The sequence below is a fragment of the Entelurus aequoreus genome, linkage group LG21 (genome assembly GCF_033978785.1).
Source record: "Entelurus aequoreus isolate RoL-2023_Sb linkage group LG21, RoL_Eaeq_v1.1, whole genome shotgun sequence".
NCBI classification, from domain to species: domain Eukaryota; kingdom Metazoa; phylum Chordata; class Actinopteri; order Syngnathiformes; family Syngnathidae; genus Entelurus; species Entelurus aequoreus.
In genome coordinates, this window is record NC_084751.1 from 26,343,002 (window position 1) to 26,364,121 (window position 21,120).

Genomic DNA, 21,120 nt, shown 5'->3' on the forward strand with positions numbered 1-21,120 from the left:
ATATATTAGTATTGTTTCGTAAATTTACCGAAACGTCACCGTGGAGTTATTAAGTCTGTTTAGCTGATTGGAGAGCTAGCTTTCGCAGCTAATGACTTCTGTTTTGTTTGATCAGCTGTTTTACCGCCGTGTGAAAAGCACCATTTGGAAACGAGTAAGGTATGTAAGTAAATAAACATTTACAAAATCTTTTGTACGGTATATATCTGCGGATTATGGTACGATGCGGCTATTATATGTAAAAATAAAAGTATTTATTTCTTCTATATTTTGGTGGGTGTAGCTTTCTATATTGATATATAATGTAGGAACCAGAAATATTAATAACAGAAAGAAACAACCCTTTTGTGCGAATGAGTGTGAATGAGTTTTTTTGGGTTGGTGCACAATTGTAAGTGTATATTTTGTGTTTTTTATGTTGATTTAATTAAAAAAAAAATGTAAAAAATAAGAACATTATTTTCTTTTTATTTTATTTTTTTTATTTCTTGTGCGGCCCAGTACCAATCGATCCACGGGCCGGTATCGGGCCGCGGCCCGGTGGTTGGGGACCACTGTGTTACTGCATACGTCAGCAGACTACATTTGGAGTCTTTGTTTGTTTACTTACTAATAAAAGACAAGTTGTCTTGTATGTTCACTATTTTATTTAAGGACAAACTTGCAGTAAGAAACATATGTTTAATGTACCCTAAGATTTTTTGTTGAAATAAAGCCAATTATGCAATTTTTTGTGGTCCTCTTTATTTAGAAAAGTACCGAAAAGTATCAAAATAATTTTGGTACCGGTACCAACATATTGGTATCGGGACAACACTAGTGTGCATCAACAGACACTGTGGTCAAAGTGGGAATTGCCACAAACACATTTTCAGATATTCAATACTCTACTGCCATCTGGTGGCTGTTCGCCGGATAGTGCATGCCCAAAATTTGTCACCTTTCATGTGTCAGGTAAACCACGAAGAATGGGGCCATATGAATCCCCTTCCTACTGTATGTTTTTTATTTTATTTTTATTTTAACCGTCTTAATTTACTTTGTACCAAAATGATTATGACATTAAGTGTATGTAAAATTCAGAGCACAACTGTATATCATTTGTTAGTCGGGTCACACAATTTAAAGTTTTATTGCTTCATTTGCACGGAGATGTAGTTTTGCGACGACAACACGGCCCCCCAAAATGGAGGTTTAATTATAGGCTTGTTCACACGGATGATTGCAATACTTTGATACAGATTTGGTATGAGATTTAGTCCTTAAACATGTGATAATGAAGTCTGCCAGTGCACGTCAATGCTCTACTTTTAAACAAAGGCCGGGCTGCTGGAGGATGAATATTCACTATGTTGCTTATTTGGCAGCATGCAGCGTTTAATTAGAACAACTCACAAAGCAGCTTGAATACATTTGCTGCGTTCACCTCATTTGTTAAACGCCCGTATTGGAGGCGGAAGCTGCGTTTGTGTGTGCGTGTGTGGAAGACGACGTGTTGATACGACATGTGACTCACTCCCCCCAGCTGACCAGAGGGTTACGTGACAACAAGACCGCACGATATGAGAATTTTCCCTGATAATTGGTTTTACGTAGCGACAGATGGATGTTTGACTGGTGAAACAAAATCAATATGTACAAAGTGTGTGATTGGCCTCATCATGCAGTACAGCTTCTGTGAACCATTGAATACAAATGAAGGAAAATAATAATAAAAACAGCGCTTAGTTAAGAGCATCGGTGTGAAAAATAATAAAAACTGCATTACCATTTGTTTTTCTGGCACCACACAGAGCCGGCGTAAGGCGGGAACTCTGTGTACGGCCCATCGTTGAAGCCTTTCCAATCCGCATTTCAACATAAACACAGTGTGCGTCTCGCAATTCGGGAAATTACAAAATGACTTCCTACATAATAGCAAAGTCGTTTGGGCAGCTATGTCTCCTCACGCTGCACATTCATCACCAAAGTCAAACACGCTGCCATCCCTTCTTTACGCTTCTCCTCTTCTTCCTGTAGTGCCAAGCTGCTGTCGTTGGAGCGTTACCATAAATGACGTAGTTCTACTAATTCAAGGCTACGTTATTTCCCCAAATAGTGACTCCTGCTGTTATTTAATACCGGTTGAATAAATAAACACCACACCTCTACGTTTCCCCGTACATTGCAAAAACTGAAATTCAAGAAAGATGACATCTCTAAAATCAAGATTAAAAAAATACTGTGGAAGTCGCTTCCTAGCGGTCCCACTGTCAGACACGGCGCAGGAGCCAAGCGTGCAGGTTTTAACAAGGTTTTAATGATAATCTTTCGACACAAGTTTTCTCTCCAGTAGAACGTGACCTTTCAGTCACGTCCGTATCCTCACTCTCCTCCTGCTCCCGGCCACTTACTGTTAAAGACAACAGATGATTAGATTACCACGTACCACCTGTGAAATTTAATCACCTGCCAGCTGTGTCTCGCCGTCTGCACTGCCACACCCCCGTCTGATGGTGTTCTGTTCTCAGCACCATGGACAGAGGCGGTGACCTTTGCTCCTGCAGGCAGCGCTGGCAACATCTCTTGCCACAAATACTTTGTAGAAGTTGTTCTTCTTTGATATCTGGGGCCGTACTTATCAAGCTTCTTAGAGTGCCATTTTACACTTAAGTCCTGAGAATTTGCGAAATTTAGTCCTACTCTCAAACTTAAGAATAAAAGCTTTTTATCAACGTTCTTAAGTCTAAGAATCACTCCTACTCTCCACGATATTTAAGAGACCTTCAGAGGTGTCTTAAGTGGTTAGGAGTTGCCAGCAGGGGATGGCACTGAGGCGAGAGAGACGTGCGCGAACGTTCAGGGAACGGAACAATGTTTTGGGTTTTTTTGATGACGAGCAGCTGATCAAACGGTATCGTTTAGACAGAGCGGATATTATTTTTGTCACAGATTTAATACTTTTCGATTCCTTGTTGATTTCTGCATGTGTCTGCAGTGGGCTAGTATATATAGAGCCACCCACACCAGTTTCAAATTAGTTGCCTAATTAATGAATTGGAAATAAAATGTTATGACAGTAGCGTATGTGTGTGGCCGTGAGGTGAGTGACGTCAGTGAGTGTGTGGGCGATAGAAGAGAGGGAGCGGTAGCGTGAGTGCCGGCGGGGACTAGTTTGTTTTGTATTATTTTGTAGTTTATTGTCAAAATATACACTCCCATTGTCCACTTAAGTATTTCCAAGATATTTCTTTATTCTTAGACAACGGATTCCCTTCCGTGATTGGTAATTTCTATGGACACAGAAATGACGTCACCTAAAATTCCGTTTACGGCACATAGTAATGTCGTAATTCAGCTCTGAGTGTGACACTTAAGATTCAGTTCTACACTTCGCTGAAAGTGTGAGTAAGACGCTTGATAACTATAACTTTTAAGTGCAGCTTTCAGCGAAGAATTTATTTTCTCTTAAGTCAACTCTTAGCAGACTTCTTAGGAGTAATTCTAAGAAGCTTGATAAGTACGGCCCCAGACCATGCTTACAAAAGTAAACACTATTACAGTAGTACCTCAACTTATTGGTTCTATGATGAAGATCCTAACCCAGAGGTCGGCAACTCAAAGATATAATCTGTTGCACTATACGACTTTTTATAACTTTACAGGCACCAATAATATCCCCCTGAGAGCCAGCGTCCTCCACAGTTAGTTTTATTTTTCCGAAAAGCGTGACTCTGTCGAAAGAAATAGACCAAAAATAAATGTCCACTGCAGAGGACGCTGGTTCTCAGGAAGATATATAATGTAAAAACATTAAAATACTTAACTTTAAAGACAAACTACAAAGTCAGAGGTGAGTTGCATCTCAATTTTTGACATTTTCAACTTTCACACTAGTGCAGGGGTCGGCAACCCAAAACGTTGAAAGAGCCATATTGGACCAAAAATACAAAAAAAAAAAAACTGTCTGGAGCCGCAAAAAAATAAAAGCCTTATATAAGTGTTATAATGAAGGCAACGCATGATGAAATTGTCTATATTAGCTATAATAGCCTACTATTAAAGGCTGACGCAAATCCTCGTTGACAGAAATGTTGTATTTTAATTTTTATTCTACACATTTTTGCAACATTGGAAATCATTAGTAAAATGGAGGCTTCTCACAGGATGAGATAACTTCTGGAAATATATATATATATATATATATATATATATATATATATATATATATATATATATATATATATATATATATATACATATACACAAACCCCGTTTCCGTATGAGTTGGGAAATTGTGTTAGATGCAAATATAAATGGAATACAATGATTTGCAAATCATTTTCAACCCATATTCAGTTGAATATGCTACAAAGACAACATATTTGATGTTCAAACTGATAAACATTTTTCTTTTTTGCAAACAATTATTAACTTTAGAATTTGATGCCAGCAACACGTGACAAAGAAGTTGGGAAAGGTGGCAATAAATACTGATAAAGTTGAGGAATGCTCATCAAACACTTATTTGGAACATCCCACAGGTGAACAGGCAAATTGGGAACAGGTGGGTGCCATGATTGGGTATAAAAGTAGATTCCATGAAATGCTCAGTCATTCACAAACAAGGATGGGGCGAGGGTCACCACTTTGTCAACAAATGCGTGAGCAAATTGTTCAACAGTTTAAGAAAAACCTTTCTCAAGCAGCTATTGCAAGGAATTTAGGGATTTCACCATCCACGGTCCGTAATATCATCAAAGGGTTCAGAGAATCTGGAGAAATCACTGCATGTAAGCAGCTAAGCCCGTGACCTTCGATCCCTCAGGCTGTACTGCATCAACAAGCGACATCAGTGTGTAAAGGATATCACCACATGGGCTCAGGAACACTTCAGAAACCCACTGTCAGTAACTACAGTTGGTCGCTACATCTGTAAGTGCAAGTTAAAACTCTCCTATGCAAGACGAAAAGCGTTTATCAACAACACCCAGAAACGCCGTCGGCTTCGCTGGGCCTGAGCTCATCAAAGATGGACTGATAAAAAGTGGAAAAGTGTTCTGTGGTCTGACGAGTCCACATTTCAAATTGTTTCTGGAAACTGTGGACGTCGTGTCCTCCGGACCAAAGAGGAAAAGAACTATCCGGATTGTTATAGGCGCAAAGTTGAAAAGCCAGCATCTGTGATGGTATGGGGGTGTATTAGTGCCCAAGACATGGGTAACTTACACATCTGTGAAGGCGCCATTAATGCTGAAAGGTACATACAGGTTTTGGAGCAACATATGTTGCCATCCAAGCAACGTTACCATGGACGCCCCTGCTTATTTCAGCAAGACAATGCCAAGCCACGTGTTACATCAACGTGGCTTCATAGTAAAAGAGTGCGGGTACTAGACTGGCCTGCCTGTAGTCCAGACCGGTCTCCCATTGAAAATGTGTGGCGCATTATGAAGCCTGAAATACCACAACGGAGACCCCGGACTGTTGAACAACTTAAGCTGTACATCAAGCAAGAATGGGAAAGAATTCCACCTGAGAAGCTTAAAAAATGTGTCTCCTCAGTTCCCAAACATTTACTGAGTGTTGTTAAAAGGAAAGGCCATGTAACACAGTGGTGAACATGCCCTTTCCCAACTACTTTGGCACGTGTTGCAGCCATGAAATTGTAAGTTAATTATTATTTGCAAAAAAAAAAATAAAGTTTATGAGTTTGAACATCAAATATCTTGTCTTGTAGTGCATTCAACTGAATATGGGTGGAAAAGGATTTGCAAATCATTGTATTCCGTTTATATTTACATCCAACACAATTTCCCAACTCATATGGAAACGGGGTTTGTATATACAGTATATATATATGTATATAAGAAATATTTGAAAATATATACACCCCCCGCTACCGCCCCCGGAGGTCCCAAGCTTGGCAAGTATGCTGGTACTCTCTGCACTTGACTGTGTGAGGAAACATGTGCATATGTGACTCGCACTGTATCTGCAGGTGTGCCACTTTGAATCTCACTGTATATTAAATACAGGCTAAAATACTAACAAAATGAGCAAAAACAACTCAACGTGGTATAATTCCCAGTTGTCCTGGCCTCTGTGACCCCAAGTACAAACGACCGAATTGTATGACAAAGCGATTACATTGTGCTACGCTTCTAAGGACAGAGCCTTGCAGACGCAGCTCTTCTTATATATCTGCACACCAGCAACGTACAAGGTGCAGTGAGTCACACCAACGTTTTCTGTCTCTCTCCGCAGCCCTTTCCTTTCCTTTTCGTGCATGCAAAGAGGCGAGCACGAACATACGGACGTGCGGCGGCATAAACCGTCATCTCGGCCTGCGCGTGCTACCATGCTAACGCGTGCGAAAAGGACACCTCACGACCTCGCAAACGCCGCGTGTTGGAATACTCATGTGTGCTTTATGACGCAAAGAAAAGGAGGAAAAGATGAAAAATCGACATTTTCTAATCTGTCTCCGTTCCAAACAACTAATCAGCATGCAGATGAAAAATGATGAGTCATCCCGGCCAGATGATTATAAAATGAGCAAAAAAAACCAAAAAAAAAACCCAGTTGGGTTGAAGAGCGTAGCGTCTGGACATGATTACCTGCGCCGACGCAGCTGGATCCCGGCAAAGATCAATACCAGCGCTTCTGGTTGGGCATGGCAGCGCATCATTGACAAGAAATTAGATTTCTTTCATTAGTTATTCCCTAATGCAGGGATGTCCAAAGTGCGGCCCCGGGGGCCTTTTGCGGCCCGCAGCTAATTGTTTACCGGCCCGCCACACATTCTGGAAATGCTATTTCAAAAATTAAAAAAACATTTAAAAAAGTGGAATGAGGTGAAATCTAACTTGAAAAAGTTGCAATGTTGACACAAAGCTACCATGCAGGCTTTTTTTTTTCTTCTTTTGTCTATCTTTCTTTTTTCTTTTTTTGCCATTGCTCCAAAAAAAAAAAAAAAATCAATGTTAAAATGAATTATTGACCTATTCAAGGCTCCAATTATTTCTAATATTTCACTTTAAAATGTTTTATGTGGTAAATATTGCATATATTGTGTGGTTGCCATACAAAAACATCAACATTTTGTATGACAAAAGAGCATAAAACAAACAAAATAATAGTTCAAATGTAAAATCAACAGATATATCTGAAGTTGAGCTTGTAACTTAAGTGTTGAAAGTAAAAAAAAAACTAATAAAAATGTATCACTTTCTGAGTGGGGCACCTTTTGGATCCCAAATATATTTAATGGGATTTTATTTATCTTTTTACTGTGATTACTGAAAAAATAATAATGAATTAATATCAATGGTGTCCTGCATTATTGATATTTTTAAGGCTCTAATTACTTCACATCAAACATTGCTTTCTGAATGTTTTGGGCAGTGGGGGAAATACTGCATATTTCAGTTTTATTATAAAAAACTAAGTTGTCTTTGACAGAAAAGGCATAAAACCTTTTTGTTTTTTTAAACTTTATATCAACCTGAAGTTGATATACTGTACAGATTTACTGTAAGCGTTATATAAATAAAAAAATAATAATTTGACTTGTTTTTAACATTTTAATGACTTAGACCCTTTATGGTCCCCGGGAGCCCTGAAGGTAAAAAACAAACAAAATCCATATATTTTGTTATGGTTTGAAAATGAAAAATATCAAAATGGCCCCCGCATGCTTTAATTTTTCCGTGTACGGCCCTCAGTGGAAAAAGTTTGGACACCCCTGCCCTAATGCGTAAGGATATGCTGCTTCAGCATTTTTCGAATCACTAGCTTATGTGGGTCCCTAGAAAGTCGTCAAATGTGCCCCATGCAATGGGAACCTACTGTGTGCTGTGGAATAACGCAGTACACAGATGAATCCTCCATAGGCGGCCTCTCTTTGCTAGAGGGAAGGTTGCACTTTTTGCAAAACAAAGTTGCGCGTTAATGGGGAGTACGGATGTTGCTGTGACTTCTGCAAAGGCAAAAAGGGTGTAGGGGACGAAGGTGGGTAAAGAGGAAATGACGATTGAAGGCCAGCTACAGCAAAGTGACGTCCACAGTGAAGAAAGTCTTTAAAACTTTTACCAATACCAACCATCAATCAATCAAAGTTTATTTACATAGCCCTTAAAGGCCTAGTGAACTGAATTTTTTTTATTTAAACGGGAATAGCAGATCCATTCTATGTGTCATACTTGATCATTTCGCGATATTGCCATATTTTTGCTGAAAGGATTTAGTAGAGAAAATCGACGATAAAGTTCGCAACTTTTACTCGCTGATAAAAAAAGCCTTTCCTGTACCGGAAGTAGCGTGACGTCACAAGCGGTAGTGCTGCTCACAATTCCCCGTTGTTTACAATGGAGCGAGAGAGATTCGGACCGAGAAAGTGACGGTTACCCCATTAATTTGAGCGAGGATGAAAGATTCGTGGATGAGGTACGTTACAGTGAAGGACTTGAGAGGCAGTGATGGACGTATCTTTTTTCGCTCTGACCGTAACTTAGGTACAAGCTGGCTCATTGGATTCCACACTCTCTCCTTTTTCTATTGTGTATCACAGATTTGTATTTTAAACCATCTCAGATACTATATCCTCTTGAAAATGAGAGTCGAAAACGCGAAATGGACATTCACAGTGACTGAACATGTAAATACACGATTAATAATTCAGCTTTGCGAAGCTAAAAAAAATAGAAGCTAACCTAGCTACGTAGCCAACGTTATAGCATCAGTCTCAAATGCAGATAGAAACTAAATTAAAAAAAAACCTGACTGGATGGATAGACAGAAGATCAATAATACTATTAAACCATGAACATGTAAATACACGATTAATAATATTCCGCTTGGCGAAGCTAAAAAAATAGAAGCTAACCTAGCAACGTAGCCAACGCGATAGCGCCAGTCTCAAATGCAGATAGAAACTAAATTAAAAAAAACCCTGATTGGATGGATAGACAGAAGATCACTAATACTATTAAACCATGAACATGTAAATACACGATTAATAATATTCCGCTTGGCGAAGCTAAAAAAACAGAAGCTAACCTAGCAACGTAGCCAACGCGATAGCGCCAGTCTCAAATGCAGATAGAAACTAAATTTAAAAAAACCCTGATTGGATGGATAGACAGAAGATCAATAATACTATTAAACCATGAACATGTAAATACACGATTAATAATATTCCGCTTGGCGAAGCTAAAAAAACAGAAGCTAACCTAGCAACGTAGCCAACGCGATAGCGCCAGTCTCAAATGCAGATAGAAACTAAATTAAAAAAAAACCTGACTGGATGGATAGACAGAAGATCAATAATACTATTAAACCATGAACATGTAAATACACGATTAATAATATTCCGCTTGGCGAAGCTAAAAAAACAGAAGCTAACCTAGCTGCGTAGCTAACTTAGATGCGGCGGCGGGCGTTGTACGCTTTTGACGACACCCCGGCCGCCATCAGAGTCGGCAAGAAACATATATTTCCCCAAAGTTACGTACGTCACATGCACATATCGACACGCACGTACGGGCAATCGATCAAATGTTTGGAAGCCAAAGCTAGACTCATTGTAGTGCGTCTGCTATCCTGCTCAAAACACAACACAACCTCCTGGTGTTGGTGTTGCTGTAGTCCGCCGCTCCACCGGCTCCAACTTTCTTATTTGCAGTCTCCATTGTCCATTAAACAAATTGCTCAATCGCTTTATTAACAAGCGGTAACTGGTTGTAGTTAAAAAAGTAACGCACACACATACACGAGCTGCTGTTAGCCAAAAGTCACGCTCACACACACTCAAGTTCTCCGCCAACTCACTCGCGCATGCGCGTTCCCCAAACCCTTAAAGACACAGTACACTAATGCAAATATCACAGATATTACAGTATTGTACTTAGCCGCTAAGACACCGATCGATCCCACCTACAACGTTCTTCTTTGCAGTTTCAAAAGATTCACCAACACAGATGTCCAGAATACTGTGGAATTTTGTCAAAGAAAACAAGAGGCTTTTCTATCGGGTCCGATGGGGTCCAACAACTTCCGTTGCTTTTGTGACGTTACGCGCATAAATCATATCCAAAGGAGTTTTTCAACCGGAAGTGTGGCGGGAATTTTAAAATTGCACTTTATAAGTTAACCCGGCCGTATTGGCATGTGTTGCAATGTTAAGATTTCATCATTGATATATAAACTATCAGACTGCGTGGTTGGTAGTAGTGGGTTTCAGTAGGCCTTTAAGTACGAGTGTCTCAAAGGGCTGCACAAGCCACAACGACATCCTCGGCTCAGATCCCAGGAATCTGGAAGGAAAATGTCAACCCAATGAGATACAATGAGAAACCTTGGAGGGGACCGCAGATGTGGGGCGACCGGTGCAATGGACGTCAAGTGGATCTAGTTAATAGTGTGAGAGTCCAGGTGCTGGGGTACCAGGAGGTGCATGCGTAGTCGAAAAAGGGTTGAATGAGAGTTCCCGCTAGAATCTTCATGGTGCTTTTGTTGACCAGAGAGGGGATTCTTGTTTGTTGGTTGACCTTTTTGATTACCTTGGTTGCCATACGTCCCCAACTGATGCACAGATGAGTGGTCCAACCCGGGTCCCGACTTTGAACAGCTAGCGCCTCATCTGTGGTCACCTAATAACCTCTCCACGCAGAAGAGGGGGGCAGAGCAGAAAAGAGACGGCAGATCAACTGATCTAAAAGGGGGGTCTATTTAAAGGCTAGCGTATACAAATGAGTTTTAAGATGGGACTTAAATGCTTCTACTGAGCATCTCTAACTGTTACCGGGAGGGCATTCCAGAGTACTGGAGCTCGAATAAAAAATGCTCAAGCTCGCAGATTTTTTTTGTGAGTTTTGTGTCAATATATTTTCATGAATATACCAGCTCAGTGGCCTTGTGGTCGTAGTGTCCGCCCTGAGACTGGGAGGTTTTGAGTTCTAACCCCGTCCAAGTCATGCCGAAGACTACAAAAAATGGGACCCATTGCCTCCCTGCTTGGCACTCAGCATCAAGGGTTGGAATTGGGGGTTAAATCACCGAAATGATTCCCGAGCGCGGCGCACGCTGCTGCTCACTGCTCCCCATGGGGATGAGTCAAATGCAGAGGACACATTTCACCGCGCCTAGTGTGTGTGTGACAATCATTGGAACTTTAACTTTAAAGAATGCTAAATTCCTAGCATGAAGGTGAAACTCGGGGTTTGTTTGTTGTCCCAAGCAACCCAACTTTGCTCAAATACCTGCAATTTAACGGCTGTTAGTAAATTAGGAGAACTATCAGTGTGGCAAGATATCGACATGGTTCGTATTGATATTAAACATTATGCAGCAGGGATTTTGATTGTATGCTGCCGATTACGATATCGATCATCCATGGGTGAGATGGGACGATAACAATCACACGTATTAGGTCTAAATCGTTCCATTTATTTATGGTAAGTACTATGGGTGGGTTGCATGTGATGTCATATCCGTTTTTCTTCTTTGCGGCTTAATTCACACGATGGTCAAGCAGCTTGAGCCTAGCATTAAAACAAGTGAGAGCGGGTGTAGAGTTTGAGCAGAAAATGCTGTGTTTTTGTTCTGTTCTTGGGTGTTCCAGTCGTTCAAATAGAAAGATAGGAAAGAGCTTTCATAGAGTCCTGAAAGAAGTGGTTCATAAAGGTAATAAGGCCGGGGGAAAAAAACCAAAGTGCGTCGAAAGAAATGGCTCTTAAAAATATAATTTTCATCATCTTGTGGAATATAAACGGACCACTTGTGTCTGCAGCGATCATTTTGGAAAATGTTTGTTTGAACATCTGATTTGTTTGAGAAACTTTCTGTGATGCAATCAAGTTTATTCTCTACTATATTAGTGGTGTTTGATAGCAGAACTAAACGTAAAGAAAGGACAATTGTCAGGTTCAAACACTGATGACATCTAATAATCAGACAAGAAGCAAGGAATCATGCAGACAGAGTTCAATGTAGCTCATGAGGAGACACGTGTTTTGGGCTGTATTCTAGTTACAGATCCAAACTACGTTCTAAAAGTCCAGCCCACGTGCTTCCTCTATTTATTTGGGAGGTCCCTGGTTACATCACTGAAGCTGTCGCTGAGGGAAGGGGGTAATCTCGACAACTCCAGTTAGACACAATATATGATTATACAAAAATGCAAATGTGTTGACGCCGATGATATCGCCTTGTCTCTGCTCTGTCTGCGTCACGGCGGTGTTCGGCCTTGGCAGTCAGCAGGCCGAGTCTGGACACAACACTGATAGAGACGGCTGGCAATCTTTTGGATTGCACAGATACAAACATCTAACTTGAGCACAATAGCTAATAACTATAGCAACGGACTTTAAGCATACTAAAGTTGTGTGATAACTTTACACATAATTATTCTAACAACAATAGATCGCATTACTTTTTTGTTATTTTGTGGTTGCTATGCCTAAATATACCTATGAAGACCTGCTAGTGCAAATAAACCAAGGTCATGTTAAGTCTTATTGATAAATATTGTGATTGTTGGTCCAATCCCCCGTATTTTAGTTGTTGATTTTCATGACAGAAACTAAAAGCCTAGTTGTTGTTGTGCAGGAAAGGCAAGTGCTTTATTCGATACAGATGACCACATTATAGCGTCTTTGGGGATATTTATTAACATCAAGAAACTATCCTTAATATCTCGTAGGCTCAACATCATTTACTGAATCTTGATATCGCTAGCAAACAATGCTGAACAACAGAGACATCTACAGCTATATAATGAGACAAAATATGAACATCAGACCATGACAACAACTGCAGACATGAATTGTAGATGAGACTAATATTTGTAGCAGGAAATCAACTGCAAACAAACGTATCCTTTTTCTCATCAGCGCCACGATCACAGCAGCACGGCACTCGTTTTGTCTATCAAACACACTCTTGGCATTCTCTCAATGAGCTTCAAGACGTAGTCACCTGAAATGGTTTTCACTTCACAGGTGTGCTTGAAGCTCATGGAAAGAATGCCAAGAGTGTGCAAAGCAAAGAGTGGCTATTCGAATTTGAATCGCGATTCTCACGTTGTAAGATTCAGAATCTATTCTTATTTTTTAAAAATCGATTTTATGTTATTTATTTTTTTATTATACTTTTTTTTTTATTTTTATTTTTTATAAATGAATCAATACAACAAAACAATACACAGCAATGCCATAACAATGCAATCCAATTCCAAAACCAAACCCGACCCAGCAACACTCAGAACTGCAATAAACAGAGCAATTGAGAGGAAACACAAACACGACACGGAACAAACCAAAAGTAGTGAAACAAAAATGAATTTTATCAACAACAGTATCAATATTAGTTACAATTTCAACATAGCAGTGATTAAAAATCACTCATTGACATTATCATTAGACATTTATAAAAAAAAAAAAAAAAAGAACAATAGTGTCACAGTGGCTTACACTTGCATCGCATCTCATAAGATTGACAACACACTGTGTCCAATATTTTCACAAAGATAAAATAAGTCATATTTTTGGTTCATTTAATAGTTAAAACAAATGTACATTATTGCAATCAGTTGATAAAACATTGTCCTTTACAATTACATAAGCTTTTTACAAAAATCTACAACTCTGCTTGCATGTCAGCAGACTGGGGTAGATCCTGCTGAAATCCTATGTATTGAATGAATAGAGAATCCTTTTGAATCGGGAAAAAATCGTTTTTGAATCGAGAATCGTGTTGAATTGAAAAAAAAATCTATTTTGAATCGAATCGTGACCCCAAGAATCGATATTGAATCGAATCGTGGGACACCCAAAGATTCACAGCCCTAATATATATAGATATATATATGTGTATATATATATATATATATATATATATATATATATATATATATATATATATATATATATATATATATATATATATATATATATATATATATATATATATATGTATATATATATATATATATATATATATATGTATATATATATATATATATACATATATATATCTATATATATTAGGGCTGTGAATCTTTGGGTGTCCCACGATTATTATATACATCCATTTTCTACCGCTTGTCCCGTTCGGGGTCGCGGGGTGCTGGAGCCTATCTCAGCAATAAACCGAGAGTAACCTGTAACTTTGCTTACTACATTTTCCAAGTAGCTTCCCCGTCACTGCAAGTAAGCATGCTAATTACACTTCTGTCTCTTATCATTCCCTGTCGACCACATTGCCCGTCTCGTCTCTCCCTGTGTTTGCGCAGCTTTAGTCTGATTAATCATGAGTCAACAATCCCATAAAAAAGGAGACGAGCTCTCCCGAGCACAGTCGGACGCAGTGGACAGCTATCATCGCGTGGTTCAAGGCTCCCACACTCATTTGTAAGAAGACGGTGTGTCGTAGGGACTGAATCCTCAATTAGGAAGTGCACACACACACACACACACACACACACACACACACACACACACACACACACACACACACACACACACACACACACACACACACACACACACTCAAGTTGATATGATTCATGACTGTTAGGGGACTGTCTCAGAATGGTGCGTTCAGGGACCGCGGCAATCCAATTCCAAAACACAATCCATCCTTCCCTTCTTTTCTAAGGGGGACAAAGATGCTTCAAGCTCGTGTAAATAATGCAATTTTTATTTTTTTTTTTTTTTTTTTATAGCGCTGAACTGTTTTTCACCCCTCGGCAAATGGAAAATGAATCGGAGCAGGTAGAAAGAAAAAGACGCTGAGAGAAAAGTTCAGACACTGAGTGACGGCATTAGGCTGCGAGGCGTATGGAGAGTATGTTGGCACAAGGCTGCGTGGAAGTTCAGTGATCCATCAAAGAGAAGCCTCTCTATATCCTCGCCATGCCTCGCGGTGACGCCCCTCCCCTTCTCTCCGTCCAATGCAGAACGTTTCCTGGGGAAAGCAGTACTCGTACGCCCTCTTCAAAGCCATGAGCCACATGCTGTGCATCGGCTATGGCGCCCGAGCGCCGGTGAGCATGTCCGACCTGTGGATCACCATGCTGAGCATGATCGTGGGCGCCACGTGCTACGCCATGTTTGTGGGTCACGCCACGGCCCTGATCCAATCCCTGGACTCGTCACGCCGACAGTACCAAGAGAAGGTAAGGATGCGGGTCTCTCGGGGTTTTGACTTAGACTTAGACAAACTTTAATGATCCGCAAGGGAAATTTTTCCACACAGTAGCTCAGTTACAAAGGATGGAAAGTGTAAGGATGAAAAGGATAATGCAGGTATAAGGTAGACAAAAAATGTACCGTAGTAGCAATATAAAATATAACATATATGTACCGTAATTTCCGGACTATAAGCCGCTACTTTTTCCCCTCGTTCTGGTCCCTGCGGCTTATACAAGGGTGCGGCTTATTTACGGCCTGTTCTTCTCCGACACCGACGAAGAGGATTTCGGTGGTTTTAGTACGCAGGAGGAAGACGATGACACAATGATTAAAGACTGACTTTTCATATACCGGTAGGCTGGTTATTTTGATAACGTACAGGTGAGCACTTTGTATTACTTTGCACCGTTGTATTATTTGTACTCTGCACGAATGCTGTTCGCCATGTCAAAGATGTGAAAGTTTGATTGAATGATTGAAAGATTTATTGTTAATAAATGGGACGCTTTGCGTTCCCAAACAGTCATCTCTGTCCCGACAATCCCCTCCGTGGTAGCAGGAACCCCTATATACTACGGTAATTACACATCAAAACCCTGCGGCTTATAGTCGGATGCGGCTTATATATGGAGCAATCTGTATGTTCCCCTAAATTTAGCTGGTGCGGCTTATAGTCAGGTGCGGCTTATAGTCCGGAAATTACGGTAATATTTACATATTATATACCGTATTTTTCAGGGTATAAGTCGCACCGGCTGAAAATGCATAATAAAGAAGGGAAAAAACATATATAAGTCGCACTGGAGTATAAGTCGCATTTTTTGGGGAAATTTATTTGATAAAATCCAACACCAAGAATAATTTGAAAGGCAATTTAAAATAAATAAAGAATAGTGAACACTTATTTGGAACATCCCACAGGTGAACAGGCAAATTGGGAACAGGTGGGTGCCATGTTTGGGTATAAAAGTAGATTCCATGAAATGCTCAGTCATTCACGAACAAGGATGGGGCGAGGGTCACCACTTTGTCAACAAATGCGTGAGCAAATTGTTGAACAGTTTAAGAAAAACCTTTCTCAACCAGCTATTGCAAGGAATTTAGGGATTTCACCATCTACGGTCCGTAATATCATCAAAGGGTTCAGAGAATCTGGAGAAATCACTGCACGTAAGCAGCTAAGCCCGTGACCTTCGATCCCTCAGGCTGAACTGCATCAGCAAGCGACATAAGTGTGTAAAGGATATCACCACATGGGCTCAGGAACACTTCAGAAACCCACTGTCAGTAACTACAGTTGGTCTCTACATCTGTAAGTGCAAGTTAAAACTCTCCTATGCAAGGCGAAAACCGTCTATCAACAACACCCAGAAACGCCGTCGGCTTCGCTGGGCCTGAGCTCATCTAAGATGGACTGATACAAAGTGGAAAAGTGTTCTGTGGTCTGACAAGTCCACATTTCAAATTGTTTTTGGAAACTGTGGACGTTGTGTCCGCCGGACCAAAGAGGAAAAGAACCATCCGGATTGTTATAGACGCTAAGTTGAAAAGCCAGCATCTGTGATGCTATGGGGGTGTATTAGTGCCCAAGACATGGGTAACTTACACATCTGTGAAGGCGCCATTAATGCTGAAAGGTACATACAGGTTTTGGATATACATATGTTGCCATCCAAGCAACGTTACCATGGACGCCCCTGCTTATTTCAGCAAGACAATGCCAAGCCACGTTTTACATCAACGTGGCTTCATAGTAAAAGAGTGTGGGTACTAGACTGGCCTGCCTGTAGTCCAGACCTGTCTCCCATTGAAAATGTGTGGCGCATTATGAAGCCTAAAATACCACAACGGAGACCCCCGGACTGTTGAACAACTTAAGCTGTACATCAAGCAAGAATGGGAAAGAATTCCACCTGAGAAGCTTAAAAAATGTGTCTCCTCAGTTCCCAAACGTTTACTGAGTGTTGTTAAAAGGAAAGGCCATGTAACACAGTGGTGAACATGCCCTTTCCCAACTACTTTGGCACGTGTTGCAGCTATGAAATTCTAGGTGAATTATTATTTGCAAAAAAAAATATTAAGTTTATGAGTTTGAACATCAAATATGTTGTCTTTGTAGTGCATTCAATTGAATATGGGTTGAAAAGGATTTGCAAATCATTGTATTCCGTTTATATTTACATCTAACACAATTTCCCAACTCATATGGAAACGGGGTTTGTATTACCAATGCTTATCAGTTGCATGGATATGGCCTATCCATCGAGCTAGCGCCTTTTGAAAAGTGGAGCATTACTTTCCAACGCTTTCTGTCAGGCATGCTTGCTTTGTTGGCATGGAAAATTGCAACAAAGAGTTGTTTGCCCGCCAAGTGCTAGAGCACAACGTCACGGTTCAGATTTTACTTGCATCAGTGCTCAGTAGTACCAAAATATTTTGGTTGGTGCTTATCCCGTTTAAAATAGAGCTATATCTTTTAAAATTTTGGAAAATATGGCTCAATTTCCGAACTGTTGGACGATTTCTAAAAATAACATATTAGCTTTCCATTGTTTTTAACTCATAAATCATATGGATTTCTTTATTTACATTACAACAAAAACAAAGGAAATAGCCAGTAAGACCTATTTGACTGTTTATTCACTTAAGTAACTTTGCCGTAATCCTCCTAGCTTTAACACGCAAATCACATCTGTTACACAAAAGTACAGTAATGCTAATTCAATCCTAAAGTATTATTAATCTAAGTCCTTTCCGCTCGTCCCTGCAGCCTGAAAGCCTGATTTTTAGGAATAAGACTGTATAAATTGTCTTCTTTCTATGGCCCTCTGGACCAAGCTAGTAAAGAGGATTCCACCAAGCAGGTCACTCTAGGTCAAATCAGTAAGGAGCCATTGTTGTTGTCCACAAAACAAATGTTATTCTGCGTTTCATTCAGATCCTACGTGGGTTTTTTTTATTGCATGGATGGTGATTATCTAGCATTTCAGTCAAGCTACCATCTGTGTTCCCGCTGAGGGCCTCTCTGCAATTCCCGAAGCACGTGGCCATGACTTTGTGCTCGCACGCAACAATTCCATTCCTTAAACTTAGCGCTCAGGCTACACAATTCAACGTCCACACAGCCGGGGATTATGGTCATGTATGGATTTATGTTAGATTATGATTAGATAAAAAAGGGGGAAAAAACGCACACACTTAGTTGACCTATGCGCCTTTAAAGCTTAGACTGACCTAACATAAACTGTTCAGAATATAAAGTGTAAACATTGCAATATGGCCTGTTAATAAAACATGTATTTAGCAGCTGTAATATGCTCTTTTTTTGTGTTGTTCTATCAGTAATCACAATTATGTAAGATTATATAAATGCATGTGCATTGTAACATGAACACAGTGGTTTACACTGTGCATTACAAATCCATGACTATGGGAATACAATGACAAATTCTAAATGAATAATAAAAAAATGTGGCCATCAATTGAAAATATCCAATGCCAAAAAATTATACAAACAATTTAAAAAACACTATTTAACATTAGTAAGGATAATACTAAAATGATGGGGATTTTTTAAAGACATTTTTATTAATGCAAGCAAATAATAACCTGTGATTAATCAGAATTAATCACAGAATTAATCACAGAATTAGAGTGTGATTAATCTGATTAAAACAAGTTAATCACTTGACAGCCCCAATTTAATGTAGCAATAAGGATTAAAAAATTGCAGAATATAGACATAAATTGACAAAAATATTGTTGCTTTTTTTGTTTTTTTTTACTTACAATTATTTAAAAAATACATAATATTTGTATTTATTTACATTTGTTTATTATTTTTTATATAATTACTGATACATTTGAATATAAATAATGTCAAAATATGGCCTATTACAGTGTTTTTAACACACCAAACAATAAAACAATTATGTAAAATCAAATATTATCATTGATATTATTAAGAATGAGTGAATAGTAATAATGTAGTAAAATAATTGCCACACCCACAGCCGTTAATATTTTTTTTCATAAATTAATTCTTCATGCAGGGATGACCTTCTCAACCTTTCCTGAGCCTGTTTTAGTTGCAGAACACTTACAATTTTTTTTCCCCCGAATAAACCACAACAAAGGAAAACGGCGAACACAAACAGGAAGTTCCAATTGCCCACAGAAGAATTCCACAGTCACACGTCAATGCCACAGTGCATCCGAGTGAATATTAACGACAGCAGGTCGCCCACAGCAAATACTCATTGAAGTCATTGAATTAGTGACATGTCTCTTGCTCAGTATGGATGTACATCTGCTTCACAGCCAATCTGCTTCATCTACTTCCTATTTCATCCTGCTAACATCTCCCAGGCGTTTGTCAGACAGTTTTGAGAGTGGACTGTGAATGCGTAGCTCTAATAACAAGCTCAAAACATCACCGAATGCGATGCAATCGTAGGTTCTTTGGCTTTGGTACTTGGCCGTGCGTATCAGTGGGGCAGGACTGGTTGTCTTTTCATTACATCAATCACTGACACTGCAGGTGAGGCTTTAGGAAGGAGGCGGCAGTCAATTGAGGACAGAAGATGAAGGAGAGAGACAAGAACATGCAGTATATTTTTCTTTAAAGATGATACTGTACGAACTAGGGTTGTACAGTATACCGGTATTAGTATAGTACCGTGATACTAATTAATCATATTTGGTACTATACTGTCTCTTTTTTGCATCACAACATCTTTTTTCGTTTGTTTTTTTAATTTATATTGTGTTTATAAACTCCAAAAATATGTCCCTGGACACATGAGGACTTTGAATATGACCAATGTATGATCCTGTAACTACTACAAATTTGTGGTATCATCCAAAACTAATGTAAAGTATCAAACAACAGAAAAATTAACGATTATTACATTTTAACAGAAGTGTAGATAGAACATGTTAAAAAATAAAGTAAGCAGATATTAACAGTAAATGAACAAGTAGATTAATAATTCATTTTCTACCATTTGTCCTTAATAATGTTGACAAAATAATAAAATGGAAAATGACACAATATGTTACTGCATATGTCAGCAGCTAAATTAGGAACCTTTGTTTGCTTACTTACTACTAAAAGACAAGTTGTCTAGTATGTTCACTATTTTATTTAAGGACAAACTTGCAATAAGAAACATATGTTTAATGTACCGGGAGATTTTTTTAAAAAATAAAGCCAATAATGCCATTGTTTGTGGTCCCCTTTATTTAGAAAAGTACCGAAAAGTATCAAAATAATAATCAAAATATTGGTATCGGGACAACACTACTACAAACAAATATTAACATAGTTTTATGCAAATTATTACAGGAAAATGTATTGTTAATAGTACTTTTTTTCTTTTTTTTCACGTGTGCATAGTATTGCTTCTTTTAAGTGAACAAAATAAGGAACACAATCCATTTAGCTGTCTGTCTTCATGAATATGCAGAATATATGCTAATTGTCAGAACTGCCACAATCCAGAGAGGAGAAATTGTGCAAACGTGATTGTTTATCATATGCCGTATGATTTATAAAGACTAAAACTGTTCTGCGGCTGCTGTTTTCATACGGGCATGCTGGCAGTTTTAACAGTAAATGAACAAGTAGATTAATAATTCATTTTCTACCACTTGTCCTTAATAATGTTGACAAAATAATAGAATGGAAAATGACACAATATGTTACTGCATATGTCAGCAGACTAATTAGGAGCCTTTGTTTGCTTACTTACCACTAAAAGACAAGTTGTCTAGTATGTTCACTATTTTATTTAAGGACAAACTTGCAATAAGAAACATATGTTTAATGTACCAGAAGATTTTTTGTTAAAATAAAGCCAATAATGCAATTTTTTGTGGTCCCCTTTATTTAGAAAAGTACCGAAAAGTATCAAAATAATTTTGGTACCGGTACCAAAATATTTGT

At 39.0% G+C, this 21,120-nt stretch overlaps 1 protein-coding gene across 1 annotated transcript in view; it reads left to right on the top strand.

The window, feature by feature from the left end:
- LOC133638555 (potassium/sodium hyperpolarization-activated cyclic nucleotide-gated channel 1) overlaps positions 1–21,120 on the top strand; it is a 251,995-nt gene that overhangs the window by 161,287 nt on the left and 69,588 nt on the right. The window contains 1 exon segment of the mRNA XM_062031299.1: positions 14,939–15,157. Within this exon segment, the coding sequence (XP_061887283.1) occupies positions 14,939–15,157 (219 nt within the window).